We start from the raw sequence: 16,094 nt of genomic DNA, 5'->3' as shown, positions 1-16,094 counted from the left end.
TGTCGGCTGGCCGGCAGGACCGCCAGCCCGCAGATGTAGGGAGGTCTCCTCTTGAACTGCGAAATCAAAGTCGCGATCTGATAGGTATCTATCCTGACCATGCATCTGGAAAGCGCCGGTTCGATTCCGGCTCGTGACATGAAGAAGAAGTCCCAAACAGGGATCAGATGAGTTTGCACAGCGTTACTTTGTTGACGGAAAATCAAATTGTTCTTCCGGTTCAATGAAGACTATGCTTACTTTCCTTTCTCTTACCGGTCTGTGTTCTATCATGGACCTGTATTCCGTTCCTCGAATCGAGACTTTCTTTTGGTATGATTTTGATACGAGTTTTCTATCAAAACTCTATGCCATCAATCACTATCCCCGTTTCTGCCCGGACGATTCCATAAAATAAATAAAAAGAAAAGTTCAGAGGAAAACGCATAACCAGAAGAAAAAGATATCGTGATGTAAAATGATCATGGGGACACATTGTTTTTAGGACCGACAATTTCCTGCACTGCTTAAACCAAGAAAAAGATACATACTAGTTTTCATAGGTAGGCCTCTCTCTCCTACAGAATAGGTTTTTCCAAAAACTACCCATGGGATTTCTTTGTCTTTTCCTTATCTTTTGTCCGGTGAAGAATCTCCTGCTGCAGAGATAAGATGAATGGCTTCGAGATACCATCACTCGTCATTGCCAAGGAAATGAATTGCAAATTGGCTACTTATAGTCTACACTTCCCCTGATTCTCCACGATGACCCGCATTCATTGATTGAGAGAATAAGCTGAAGATAGATCCATTGCGATATTGGTTTGGAAGAGAAGCCGTGGAGACAGCTCATTGTTCCTATGTCCGGAATTGTTAAAGAATGAAGGTACCCCGTTGACTATGTCGGGTAACGCCGACTTAGGTTATCCCTAAAAACACTATCAACCACATCATAACTGTTTGCTTCCGCTTTCCTCGCAGAGTTGGTTCTAGCTTTCACCGAAGCATTTCGTCGCTTGCTACGCCCTTCCTCGTCTCTGGGTGCCATCCTTTCTCCTGCATTTTCGTGCACATAAGCATAGCTCCAACCACTTTTCATGCTTAGCAAATGCTGTAATGAGGGTGCTGAATGTATACGGATCTGGCGCAAGATCTCTGTCTGCCTTTTCTTTCAGCTGATCCTCTACCTAATGGTTCAGACCCTGGCAGACACCGGTGCGAGAACAGAGGCAAGTCAACTATACCAGCATTTCTGAAGATAGGCAACTCTTTATTTCTGAAGATAGGAATTCCAGATAAATAGATCCGCATTCAAGTTTTAGGCTTGTGTCCTTTCATCTAGAATGGCTGCTGCTTGGTCTTCAGTGAGCGAAGTCATTTCCTCAATAGAGTTCTTTGCCCGACAAAAGTGAATCTTGATCTTTCTTCTTGATAGTTTGTGATCGAGCCAATCTCACAATTTCGATCTTGCTACTACCACTATAGCCCTGAGTGACTATGGCTACCTGAACTGAAGGAGTTCCCACAAGACCTGTGAATGTCAACTTCACTCTAAGGGTAAAGCATGCTCGCTCCTTCGCTCGTACGAACAATCAGTCGTTGCTGGGAGCTCTATCCTCCTCGCACTACTAAAAACAGGGTGAAAGAATCTCCCGCGTTCAGTCTGTGGAGGCCGACCATCATAGTCGTCTCTACACCAAGTTGGTCTTAAAGTCTACCCGGGCTAGCTTCTTCATTCTTCGATCAGGGGCGGGCTTCTTCCCTTATATACGATGACTTAGATAGATAAACTTCTTTGATCCATTCATTGATAAAGTCTTCGGGGGCTGTTTACCTTTTGAATCGACAGTAGAGTAGGTTTGATCTTGCTTTCTCAATCTTTCTCTGATCCTAGCCGTGTAGTAGATCCGGCTTTATTCGGCTAAAAAGAAGTGTGTGTGGCCGTCGTATCTGCTCGGCCCCCTTCTTCATTCATCCATTTAGGTAAGAATGGATCCAGGGAACCTGGCTCGGGAACAGCCCTGAAAAAACACAGTAAGAGAGTCCAATCTCTGAAATATAGCATTTGATCTCCTAAGTAGTAGTAGTAGAAGGCTTAGTATCTGACTTGATCCAATAGAGTCAGAACACACAGTAGATCCAGATTCCACACCTTGCTGTGGACTGGGGAGAGAGCAGCTCTTCGAAGCTGGGCGTTCTGTGTGATTATGGAGGAACTGTAGTACTCGCCCCAAAATGCAAGCCGGGATAGATACTTAAAGAAAGGGGGAGCGGTGGGCCTTCAAAAAGGAGCGAGGGAGTGATGGGCAACCTTTTTCTATATGTTGCTCGTGAGCCGCCAAGTACCAGTCTCGCAACAGTACTGGCGTTAAAGGATCGGTCCTTCACTTGCGGATCGTTCGCGAGTCGAACTCGCTCTCTTGCCACGCCTTTGACTCACGAACTCGAGTCGGACTCATTCACTGCTGACTTTTTTGAGGATCGTTCGTTCTTCACTCTCTTGCTATTACCCGCAGGGAGCGCAGCAACCGACGGTGCATATTATCATATAGAAAGAAGCGAAGCGTAGCGATTCGTACTACCGGAAAAGTGTCGCTAACCGCTAGGCAATAGAGTCAGCTTACGGGGTGGGGCGCAAGCAAGCGTAGCGAATCACATAGAGTTGCCCCTACCTGCCAGCGCGCAGATAGATAGGGCGGGCGAGCGCAGGGATGGATGTCTGAGCGGTTGAAAGAGTCGGTCTTGAAAACCGAAGTATTGATAGGAATACCGGGGGTTCGAATCCCTCTCCATCCGCGAGGTCATAAGTTCTCTCTTGCCTTATCTATAGATAAGAACGAATCTCCTCGACTCGACTGATATGATGGATGGAATGGGTAGAAGGTTGAGGTTATTGTGTGTTGATTTAGTTAGGACTTTGTCTCCCTTTCGTTATCTTCCGCCCCGGTGGATGACCTGTGGGAGCTAAGTCGAAGATCTCGGTGTCGTCGTGAGTGGTTGATAAACAACGATTGCAGTTTGATTTAGGGAGTCCCAACCCTGTGAAGCTTAACAGACAAAGAAAACGTTGGAAAGCAGGCGGTATCTGCAGTATAGCGATTCTTTATTGTGGCAAACCCTTAGAGAATCAAAGTGGTTTCAAACGCACCTATAATAGACTACACTATACAACGTCCCGCCCTTAAGTGAAGGATGTGGCATACCTTGATTGGTAATAGCCTACATGCAGGCTGTGTGGAGAGAAAGCTGACGTTAGATGACGACTCTAGTATAGTCTCAGAATACAGAATTCTCGACAAATTATGCCTCGAACTATATGTCCGAATTCCCCCTCAACGAATTATGTGGCACCCTTTAAGAGTATAAATCTCTTGCTTATAAATTCCAGGTGTAAAATAGCTTGTAAATTCATTAGGTAAAACATAGTTTTATAATATGCCCTCTTTCAGTATTGTATAAGGGGTAGTGTTACAGGTATAATCACGTTTGTAGTGATAAAGGTTGCAATCATGATTGCTAGTCCAATCGAAGCCATACGTTCTTTTTGAGCCAGATGCTCCATATCATATTGATTAACCTCAACTATTCGGCAAAAAGGTTCACAAGAAGGTTTATAATTGTTATAAACTATCTCCACGACATCTTCAGTCATCCAGTATGTGATTTTATTATAACCCTCTACTACGGAACTATAATGTTTGAATGGCTCGAACAAGTGGAGCTTCGTATCCTCTAGTGGTAGAGTAAGTGGATCTTGTGCACTAAATTTGTACCAAACAACTACCCCGATCCCTAATAAAACAAGGACATGGAAAGTGCAGAAACTACCCCCCTCGAATTTATGTGCATATGCCCTTGTTGTAACTTGAACTAATAGTCTTGTGTACCCTTCAGCAAATAGGGATTTCACCCTAGAACCATAATATGTGTTATGGATCTCATTTCACGACAGAGTTAACTTGTTTATACTCACTAAACCTAAAGAATTCATTATTCTATTCAAATTATTAACCGAATAATACCTATTTCTAATGGTAGACCACGGAATGGTCGAAGATGCAGGCCAATTTGCAAAAAGGGCAGAGTTTTGTCAAACAATAACAATTTCTTAGGTGCCTTTACTATGCAAGTATTCGGTCTATCAAAAACAGTGTAATCAAAAGCACTTCCAGCTACGCGATGACTGATATCAAACTGGTATTTAGTAAAATACTCCCCTAAATACAGATAGATTATATAAGCTATCACAATTTCAGTTTCATATAGAGCAGCCCAACCTTGTATAGCACCTCCGAGAGCACACAATAAATCGATTAACGAAGCCCATGTCGCACTAATATCGATGATTTGATAATGTTTCAGAGCAGATATACATTGACAGCTAATTTTGTGGATTAAACTGTTGATCTTTGAACAATGAACGAAGATATTATTCATCTTCCCTAATGAAGTAGCGGAAGTATCTGACCCAGTTGAACCGTCATCACCACCGTATGCCCCCGATCCAAGGAAGATTCCTATAGCAATCAAATCCTCTTTACTAACTATAGCAAAACCTTTACCCTTTTCACTAGAAGTCGATTTGATCTCCATCTCTACTTCTTCTATGTCATCTCGCTTATTAGACGCTGAATGATTACTATCAATAATATATACCTCATTAGATATTGAATCTATATTATTCACACTGTAAGCGATTAATAACTTGAATATCCACCGCTAAAAAGGGGATAAAATGAAGGAAACAAAAGCGAAATGACTCAAAAATTGTCTCCCCACTCTGTTTATGAGACCTGTATACCTACGACGAATACTCAGCCACCACTATATAAGAAAACACCTCTTTCTGCTTCTGGTAGTTATGCCAGGTATTTCAGAAATCTACTTATTGATAATAGGAGAGTTTATGAACCGTATGAGATGATACCAGAAATGGGGGCATTTAATGATTTCAACGGTTGGCTGAAGAAACTAAGCACGGCTAAACCGAAGTGCTGTGGCGTGGAGATTTCTAGTGCGTCACACTCGTTATCTTTGAGTGGCTATAGTGGTTATGAACGAAAATTCATTAGGTTTATGGAGCGTAATCACGATTTCATTTATAAGACTAGCTGTTTCGGTTACACTGAAAGGGCAAATCCTCATCTAGGAAATCCTGATGTCGTGAGGGAAATCAATTTTAATGAGAGAAAGTCTTGGCAGGAATTCGGGCGGAACCCAACATTTATATGGCATATGGCATATTTGAATCATCTCATGTGTTTAAGAACGATGAAGGAAATATTTTGGGATAAAGGAGTCTTTGATCGTCGTATTCCTGAATATAACATAGCGATACAACACTTGCATAATGAACTATCACACCAATTGCACTGGTTCCGGATGCATAGGGGTATCAATGCTCTAGCGATGAAGACTAAAGCCCTTGTCATAATGGATAATACGTCTGTGGGTTACAAATACGTGTATGGGAATCTACTCGCAAGTGTCCAGTTAGGCTGTTGTGGGACTATGACATTGTTGAGTATCACACAAGGTGATGCTGCGATTCTGGAACTCATATCAGGGATGGGTAATTTCATGGAAATTATGAGAAATTCTGAACCATTTCTAGGGTGGGCGACGGGTGGATCGTTATTAATTTCGTGGGAGAATATGCATTCAGATCTTATGGATCCTCCCACTGTAAGGGATGACATCCCTCATATCATATACGACAAAAACATCAACGACGGCCCCTTTGATGGCAGGATCGAAGATGGGGAGGGCGGCATACCTCTCCCTCCAGCAGCAGATGGTGGGGGTGAGGGTCCCGTGCCCGATAGCAATAGTAATAATGTGGGTTGGGGGAGTATTCTCATCGGATTTGGTCTAATAATTGGTGGAGTATGCATTGGGACTGGTGTAGTTCCTCCAGACCTAAATCTCTCAGAAATTCTCAGCAACATATTGAAAGGAGGGAACGAATAATACAATGATTATGAGGCAAAAACAGATGAGGATGCAGTTTCAAATTCAATCAATTAGGACAGGTATTTCAGGAATAATTAGTATGGGAATGGATGGAAGCAATTCTAGAGTTTCTGATATCTTATATAGCATAAATAGGAATGGTAGTAGGAGCTATTGTATATACCTGAATAGTAGACCCGCATATCGGTTAGCGTCAACAGTAGAGACAATGTATAATAGCGACCCAAAGGGATGGGAGAGTCGGGGAGTCCTCCGTTTCCGTATGGAGCGCGCCGTTAAAGCAATTTTAGCTAATCGTTATGTGTTATCAAACATAGAGTGTTGTTCTCTAACAAAAATTCCTCACGCCTTCGAGGCTCTCCTCCACGGTGAATATAGACGAGGGTATTCACACCAATATTATGATGCGGAAACCCAAACTACTAAAGTTTGGAGAGCGGGGTGCGGCGTAGATTTACTAGTATTGATGGCACTATCAAAACGTCTATTGGAATTGATAGGTCACCCGCACAACGTTTACGAGTTGGAAGATCTTGAGGAAGCTCACTATTCTTATATTAGTAAGATGTCAACGAATGTAAGAAGAGTGTACAAGATTGGCTTCTCATTATGGAATGTGAAGAAGTATACTCTTCAGAAAGTTGTGTTAAGCTATGTAGATGGGTTGAGTAGCATGGAAGAAGCGCTGATCGGAATGTTGTTAAACAACCCCTTTTACTATCAGGATAAAGGGTGGGATGCGTCATGGGAGTATGTCCCAGAGATAGGAGAAATCTCTCGGGTGCTATTTCACGTTTACTTGAGGGCGCAATTTGACTCGAAGATATGGAAGGAATATCCAGGAGTTAGTTACTCACGGTTGGGTAGCGAAGTGATTATAGTAATCAAGGATGAACCATATATCGATCTGGAATCGTTGTTAGAAGATGTAGGTATTCCTGGGAAAATCGACTATCTCGATGAGGAGAATAGTACAACCCCTTGTCTGGTTTGTACCCCACATGAAAGAAAAGTCATCGTTTTAGCGGATGGGTGTATTGAAGTGGAGAATAGCGAGGATTATTTGTGATAGAAGGCTTCGTTACAATCCTAGCTATGCCATAGGGGTAAATAGCAATGTCGCACATGTTTTTGTTGTTGTTAGATCCACGTCATAGATCTAAAAGATGGCTCCACATGCACAGAGGGTGGTATACCACTTCGTAAATAGAAGAAAGAATGGGAAGATTTGAGATGAACCACATTTCCAAGAGATTGATGTCTACTCCGTGTCCTGTAACCTCGAATCTAGTGGAAAAAGAAAAAGCTAGTTCCACTTCAACGCTGTTATCTGCATCGGGCGATACTCCTTCAACGAGAGTGAGTCGCTTAACACGGAACCACTTTCAGAAGCTTTATTGAGTTCGAGTTTTGATAGTTGCGAAGATCCGAGTTCGGCTACTTACGAAGAAGGGGAGACTACCCTATTCCTCCCCCCACAGACAGACTAGCTAAGCGTGGTAGTTGAGTGAACAGGCTATCAAGAGATTTATGCCCTCTATCTTATAGTGGTAAATAGAAGCCATAGGAATTTCCCCATCTATATACATTCGAACCACTCTTCGTCATATTTCACTCTTCTAGAGGATAAAATACAACGATTTACTCACCCTATTCAGACAATACCTAAACATGGAAGAGAGAGTCGACGATGCCTTCCCATCAACATCCTGCAGCAATCGGCATAACGTCAAACAAGTGTTGTCGATTTGGCAGCGCTCGCTCGTAGGAAGCAAAAACGATCGCGTGCCTCATCCTTTGTCATGACTCTATTCCTAGGTCAAGGGCAAAACGAACCCTATGAGGACATAAGCACAAACCGACTTACCTGGGAGTGTATAAAACCGGGCCCCCGTTTTACACCATAACTCGAGTACCCGATAAATGGAAGGGATAACCTTCCTATGTCAGATGGAGTGTATAGATGACGGGAGGTTGGAGGGCTTGTTAGCACGCCTAGTGTACGGCCTTGTTGAGAAAGGTATAGATCGCCCCTTCTGATATTTATGGTTACATGTTGACATCACCATTCACAATGCTATTATATATCTTTACCGGATAACTCTTACGGGCGAGGGCATTATTGATTTCAACCTAATAGGGCTACTCTAAAACCTACCGATTTATCATTTATCCTGCTCGATGACTAAAGACACATTAAAAACCTCTCAATAAATCCCTTCTTAATATGAAAAAGAAAAAGGGGTGATGATGTGAGGGAAACGATAAAGGATGAGAGAAACACATGTAGGATTAGGTTAGAACCTACATATAGACCCTGTACAGAGCTGTGCATTCATAATAATAATGTGGTTTATAAGGACTGCGCTCCTATCACCTTCATGCAGAGAGTCAGCGTACCAAAGACATAACTAGCAATACACTAAAAATCAATTACGGTTGTTTAGTTAGCGATCCTACTATCAATTAGACGTATTTGACTCGATTGACGGATCCGCTACTTCGACCTCCCCCCCTTCAGCTTCTTAACACGAACAAGAATAAGTTTTCAGGATGTTGCTAACCGTGAAATTAGGTGTTTTCATTTCTGCAAAGTTTTCCTTATAAAAGAGGTCCATCTAGAAATTCATCCAATAGCGTTCTTGTGCTTTTTGCATTATAGCTGCGTACAGCATAATATCATGCATCATATAGTTCACATATTCCTGTTTTTTCTCTACTAGATTGTGTATTGACATCGTCTCGGTGTTACAAGCTTTAGAACTGTGTTGTCGGCAAAACATATCAAGCAACTCATCTTCCTGGATATAACATAAAAGATCATTAAAGTCCCGCACTTTGAAAAGTAATCGGTTATTGACTGCTGAATACACCCTCATATTGGAGATATTATTATATCTCATAAGCGTTGAACATTTGAACTCATGTTTATGATGTATCAAACAATTCCTTAGTGTACGATAACTATCATCTCTATCGAAATTCGTTAAATAAACGTGAATACTCCTTCTTTCATTTTTCACTCTCCTAGTTAAACCGGTCAACAAACTATATACTAACCATCTACCTCCCTCGGTTAGACACTTAGCGAGAAGAGTTGAGTCATTAGCGGAAGAAAACATATGACTATGCTTCAAAACAGATACTTGATTACCTCTAACCTTCATAACAGTTGAGTAGTCAGTGGAAAACATATGATTATCCTTCAAAGCTAGAGGTTGATTAGCTCTAACTATACCAATGCACCTGAATGTGGTATCTTAAACTGCTGATATCTATCTCTATATAAAAGTGTAAGCATATTAACAACAATGACTGGTTTGAGAGTTGGAATGTCCGGAACCTGCTTAACCTTCTTCACATTTTGATTATAGTGAATTTTACAAGGAGAGAAGTCATTCTCATTCCTCTCCGCGACTATTTGATTATAAATCGATCGAATAGAGGGAATTGTGTTGCACGTGTCTGGATATCCGCTCCAAATACTAGGAACCCTCATCCGATTAGAAGGTTTTAGATTAGAGTTCTGAATCGTCAGAGTCTCTTCATCTGGAAGCTTCAGTTGATACTTATCTTGTAGCTTAGTGATGTAGGGGTTTTTCCGAGTATCGGCTATATTTGTTTTCTTTGGCCTTCTCGGTATACTAGAGACTAGGGTTTGTAGTCTTTCTGATATCTCCAATGAGTCATAAAGCATCTTATAAAGATCTGATGAAGATAATCACTCACTAATCTCCTCTCTTTTCGAATGGGGCACTAAAAATCTAAGACCCACTTTATAAACAGGTTTCTTATGATACTTCTCAGCAACTTGGATCATCTCTCTATACACTATATTGATTATATAATCAATCGGGAGGATTTGAGAAGGATCCGATTCATCATAGAGCCAGATGCTCGTTGATGTAGGAAGGGTATCATCAATTTCTGGACAGGAGCCTTTTTCCAAGTATAGCACTGGCACGATGGAAGCTGTCGTAAGATCTCCCTCCTTCAGGATTGGGATTCTTGGATAGATATATTTCTGTAATAGTATATAACATGCAACTGTATGTGCAACCCAATGATTAACCAATGGATAAACAGGTTTATACTCTACGCTAGCTATTGCAATCATACCTTTGACTGTATAATATTTCCATGACGTCAGATCGAAACATTCCTGAGTTCAGTGATAGCCCCAGTATCAATATTCAGAATACTAGTGCAATAGTACTGGAATCTAAGACTTCGTCTCTGGAATAAGTCATTCATGGTATCACCTTATCCTTCTAATTTTGTGGCCAGTTTTGTGGTAAGCGTGATAGATTGAATCAACAAGCAGTAGTGTGATCTGCTGCTTGCGGTCAGTACTACGTGTGATCTCAATCATATTTCATGATGAAGATACCTCTAATGTTCCCACTAGATCTTAGACCCGCTAACCTCCACTCTTGCCTTTCAGTTTATTTCCCGCGATCCTAATCTTTAGTTCCACTTCTGACTGGATGGGAGAAGACCCTCCAAGGTGAGCTGGTTTCGGCCTTGTTTGTGAGCAGCTCCTAACTCACTCGACGGGGTATGATCGGTACTGTTGATAGGTCGATCGGAAAAGAATAAGTTCCAGGACTGAACAGAAAGAAAGTACTCTAACACTTTCTTCGCCATTCTTTTCTATGAGGAGCTCTATTTTGCTAATAAAAATGTAATGCTACCTCCCTACGGCGATTCATAACTAGAAGAACTCGTTGGCACAACCGGACCTTATTAAAGGCCTCGGCCGTCTGATCGACTGAAAGATCTTATCTTGGATTCTAGTATGGGTCGTCGGCCCTTTCTCCTCCTCAGTAGGTGCAAACCCTGGTTCTGTAAATGATTATAACTGCCTTAGAGCTAGATAAACAAACCTTCTTCTGTTTGAGTATGATGGATGTTACACCCACTACCAGATACAAGCAAAAGCTTTCCAGCTAAGCTAGGAGTCAGAACAAACTCATGAAGCTATCCTTCTTCTTGGATCTCAAGATTCAAATGGAATTTTATCACCCCAGATTTTGGCTTTAATTTCCACTTTATACTTGAGTTAAGCAAGGCACCAGCATGGGAGAGAAGATAGCCCCTCGGGATCACTTACTAGCCGGCCTGCTTGATTTATTTATGAGGTATCCAGATGGCACTGCACCGGCTAGAGGGAAAGGGAAGCTGATGAGAGGTAAGGGAAAAGTCCATTTAATGAATAGGTTCACTACAGACTGTACTATCTCTAGACCCCCTCTCTATACTCCCTCATAATATATGGATCCCCCGGATAATATTGATCCTCCAACAGCTGACATATCTTATCTAAACTCCCGGAAACCTGGGCATGGCTTTTTCGAACTTAGTTGATTTCGCAAGAAGCAACTTGAAAAGCACAAAGACTACATCTAAACAAACCTTACGTCTTCGTTCGGCTCATTCTTGCTTATCTCACCCTATTTCCTTACTTTAGCTTAGAAGTAGGCATATGGGAAGTTACACAAAGATGACTTATCGGTTGGCCTAAGCTTACTCGATTCCATTCTTTCCAATATCATATACGCCTAGTGAAATGCATCTATCTCCTCTCCTCCCCTTCTTTCTTTTTATCCATTTTATATACCTAGTCGAAGACTACTTCAGATTATAGGGCGGGCTTTTCTACCCATTGACCGGGACCGATCACTGTGTTTGACCGCTCTTGGTATTCAGACCTTGGACTTTTTCGCTAGGAGCTGATCCATTCTTTAAGAGCTCTATACATAAAGAGAAGGCGTATTCACTTAAAGGACTGTGAAATCTACCCTATGCCCCGAAAAGTCTAGGCACCTAAATAAAGTAAAGATGGGATCCCTGACCAATAGATTAAGCTATCCAATGAGTTAGGAACCTTTTTTCTTCCCCCTTCTCTTCTCCGCTTTGCTCGAGGGAATACGACGAGCACTCATCTCCAGCATTCAGGTGGTCCTATCATCTCTATTTCCTCCCGACATTTCCTTCTCTAGTCAGGGAAGCCATAATCAGTCAGTAAGAAGTATATCTATAGGGAGTTTCTAATAAGAGAACTGGATGTGCGAAACTTGTGTCAAGAGGGGTGTAGAAAGGAGAAAAAGCATAGTTCAAACTAGCCTCATCACAAAAAAGCCCATGATCAAATGTCTTCTTTGAGGTGGCACGAAGACGAAAGTAATTAGTTCAACAATGCCGATGATAGAAGGGCTGGGCCTAATTAATTGTTCTGGTATAGAGATGAATGAGAGGATGGAGATAGCGCATTGAATGGTTTGAGGAAGTAGTTAAACAATGATAAAATTTTGCACAGATAATGCGGATGAAAGTTCGATATGTTCCTAAAAATATGCTAATTTGAAAGGTAGGAATTTTTATGGTGACCTATGAAATATGAACTCGAAAATGCCAACCTCGAGAGGAGTAGGCGATCTCACTGCATAATGCGAAAGTGCCCGTCTAGTCGAAGTAAGAAATAGCATTAGATACTGGTCAAACAGCAGACCCGAGCATATGGAGGACAAGTGGAAAGTGGATTCCAGGTTCGAGAGGTTCCTCCGTCTGCCTCGGCTCCAAGGCAGCTACCAAGCTCGTAAGAAAGCGGTCTGTTAATGATGCTTAATGAAAAAGAGATCGGCTCTTGGATGATATATTTGGTTATAATAACACATTCCTTTGGTTAGAAACCGATTCAATCGACTACTTACTGAAATGAAATAAGAACCCTCTTTGGGAGAAGTTCTCATAGTGATTAGAATGACCAGCACGAAAGCAGTGATCTTCTAGGTCTGGCTCATAAATAGGCCTTGGCTCCGCGGCAAGTCCTTCTTAAGCATGTGATGGAGCTCAAAAACGGCGTTAGGCTGTGAGGGCAACTGATGACCTTTCGGTCTATTGATAGGACAGTCACTACCGAAACCCCTTTGTATGTCCTTACGAAGATGGAATACGATCCTTAAACTTAGACGAGTTGCTAACCGAAGGCAAAAACCAGGGATTTTTGGAGTATGTACCTCGATTTCCAACAGGAAATTCATATCTAATAGAGGACTAGATCGATGCTTTAATGCGAGGGCAGGGTATCTACTCGCTTTCTTGCCTTATCACGAGCTATTGAGAACGGATCTAAGGGCATCCCTACCTACAATCCTTCCTTGGTGCCCCATTCCTATCTTCTTTTCCAGCCATCAAACTTGTTCAATTCGTTTTCTTGAGATCTGTGGAATAGTGATATCATACTTGAATCCACATTCCCAGTATTTGAGGAAGAAGTAGAATCTTAGTCCTTTCGAATTTCTAAGTTGGGAATTTGATATCGACTAAATCAAGAAACTCGATTTCACTATGATATGACCACTGAACCCTTTGATGCAACATTTCTTGTTTCCAGAAGATCTCGGATGGTTTCTGAAGCTTCCATGATCTTGTAAAAGAAAGAAACCCTTTCTATAAGTCATGAAGACGTGGACCAAAAGACTAAGAAACTGCACAATCTATTGATTGACTGAAAAAACTCAAGCTGAGTAACTTGCTTGAATGATCGCTCCGGCTCTGGGCCGTCTGATCTTCGGGATGCAGAATAGGGGATCGCTTGCCAACCGTTAGTTAGGACCAGTGAAAACCCACGCTTGGTGAAGGCGAAGTTCAGTTTGGAGATCTAACAATTCCTTATGTCGTGTATCCTCGATTGATGCAGCCTCAGATGCTTCAATTGTAGATTTGAGTATTGAGCGAAAGGTTACACCACCTATAGGTTCTGTATTACAGGCCAATCCTACTCCACTAGTACCAATAGGCGGCATAGGGGAAAAAGCACAACACCTAGGAATAGGAATCAACAACACAAAAACTTTCTGAGAAATTACCCAGCAAGAAAACGTATGCGCGTGGGCGCAACGGATTTCGCTCCCGTGCGCTCATCCCTTGCTTGTTCTTTCGGACTAGCACTCTTTCCCTCTCTTTGAAGTAGATTTCTCAGCTCCACGAGTCAAACGAAATAAGGCGAAAGGCCCACTACTTCTTCATTCATGGCTTATTGATTTGATTGATCCCCCTTTCGTATTCATTCGACCTGAGGTGAGGTTGGAACAAGAGTTTTCATAAAAAGAATGGTTCTTTTATGCAATTATGAACGGGCAGGCCTCTTGTGGATTCCTCCAACTCTATGAATGAAGGGGGGAGTATGAGGAAGGCCGATTTTCTTTCTATATGAAGATGAAAAAAGGATCCGGGTCAAACATTTCTTACTTTTGTTGAGTATGACTGAATGAGGAAGAGCTCCTTATGTGGTATCACTTTACCACCATCTGAAATGCGCGAAACTCCGATTGGTGGAAGCCAGTCCATGAAGATTCTCCCTTCTCTTACGTGAAATTCCCCTCTTTCGGTAAGCATCCAGTATCTCAGCAAATGAACATTTCTCTAAGCTTATCCTGTAGCTTATACGTCGTTTGAAAGCTGCTCCAAGGATCCAACGAATAGCTAAGGTTTGTTGACGATCCCTGGCTACAATCCCAGGAACATCATAAATAGTACCTGCGACTCCTACTTTGACCACTTCGCATATTGGCTTTATATTATCTACGGCGTCAACCATAAGTTTTATTACATCGCGTTCAGTTCGAGCTAGGCGGTGAAAAGTTTTATAAACAATAGCACGAACTCTCGTTCTTTTACCATCGATCATGCGAAAGTTTACCAATTTCTTGATCAATTCTTTTTGCTCACCATCAAAGTCCCCCATATAGCTGAGAATTTCCGAGCAATTGGAAGCCGCTTTCGATGACGAGGCCGATAAATTGATATTACGCGATCGTTACTGTCCATCTTTTTCAGCTCTGCTCCCGAAAAGAGAAAGGAAAGGAGACTGATCTTGACGTCGGCGTTGGTTTTTCCAACGAAACGAATATTTTTAGAACGGAACTTCACACTCAACAATTAGAAACCTAACTAGATCAACAGCGCCATTCTCGAATGTTTGACATATCTTCCAAAACCAATCTTAAGGATAGGATCATTTAAATGATCGAGATCACGAATCACACCTTTCTGCTAAGCTCCGGCTAAAGCGATTGTAGCAGCACCGGCACCTATTGATTTAGCTCCTTCTAACATGTCGAGTCGCGACATGACATTGTTTCACGAACTTCCATGACAAAATGCTAGTTGCCTCGTAACGCATACACTGGAGCGTTTGTCCCATCGACGAAGGCCGCTATACGCGTTTTCTGAAGAGCAACATTCTCTTATAACCAAACATCGCAAAGACAGAAAGGAGTATCCTGAACGTAAGGCCAATGGCTAGCATACTTCGCTGAACACTCACGATATTCAGCTAAAGCTGGATGCATATTAGATTAGATTATATTCTATTATATCTTGCCTTGGTAGAGCGAAACTTTGAACCCAACACAAGCAACTCTCCCGGTTTAGCGATATTGATGGGTTCCAGCCTCATTCCACTAGCCCTAAAAGCATTCTAAATATATAAAAGAGGGGGAATGGATTCTACAAGAAAAGGCGGGCAAAGGTAGTTCAGGGGTCAATTCTTGGAGCATAGCTCATTTCTAAGTCCCCAACCCATCTCGTGCTCGTGCTGTACGCGATCGAATCTTGCGGCCGGATAGAGCAATGGAATCACCGAGTCGTATGAAAAGAGGGCTCTTCTTTTTAATCTTAACACAAAGGCTAGCTCCCCTGGGGGTTGTCATATTACAATCATTTGTATTACTTTCCTACCAATCCTGAACTAGCTATGACCCTTATAGCGAGCCTCGCTTTACCGTTTCAGATAGAAACATATGGCGCTCCTAAAGTCGATTGGATACTTTCTTTTTTATTGAATTAAGCTAAGCCGTGGACTTTCTCACGTGAAGAACTCCTTCTTATGAGCTCATGGACTTGATCAATGCTAGTTCAAGTTCACGTCATATTAGGAAATTAGTTCATTAATTCGTTTATTTGCCAACGAAGAAGCCTTGCGCTACTCGGAAAGTACTGACTAGAGGGGGGGCGTGTGGATCCACAGTCCTAGCCATTCTCACAACGGGATAATAAAGCGAACAAAGACCATGAGAAGAGATTACAACATCCAGAACGAAGCCTGTCAAGCCAACCTTCCCTCACTGCGAAAATGC

The 16,094-nt window shown here is 42.0% G+C and overlaps 1 protein-coding gene and 1 non-coding gene across 2 annotated transcripts; one reads left to right on the top strand and one right to left on the bottom strand.

The window, feature by feature from the left end:
• The first annotated feature begins 2,688 nt into the window (after window positions 1-2,688).
• TRNAS-UGA lies at window positions 2,689-2,775 on the top strand. The gene has a single exon. It is a non-coding gene; the product is annotated as a tRNA-Ser (tRNA).
• A 10,981-nt stretch (window positions 2,776-13,756) lies between these two features.
• LOC125552316 (ribosomal protein S7, mitochondrial) lies at window positions 13,757-16,016 on the bottom strand. The gene has a single exon (XM_048715823.1). It carries the CDS (start codon window positions 14,699-14,701, stop codon window positions 14,255-14,257), a length of 447 nt encoding a protein of 148 aa, XP_048571780.1. The 5' UTR covers window positions 14,702-16,016; the 3' UTR covers window positions 13,757-14,254.
• Window positions 16,017-16,094: the final 78 nt, after the last annotated feature.

The sequence above is a fragment of the Triticum urartu genome, chromosome 4, assembly GCF_003073215.2.
Source record: "Triticum urartu cultivar G1812 chromosome 4, Tu2.1, whole genome shotgun sequence".
NCBI classification, from domain to species: domain Eukaryota; kingdom Viridiplantae; phylum Streptophyta; class Magnoliopsida; order Poales; family Poaceae; genus Triticum; species Triticum urartu.
The sequence above is the reverse complement of the archived record's forward strand: the minus strand, read 5'-3'. Positions and strand labels throughout refer to the sequence as shown.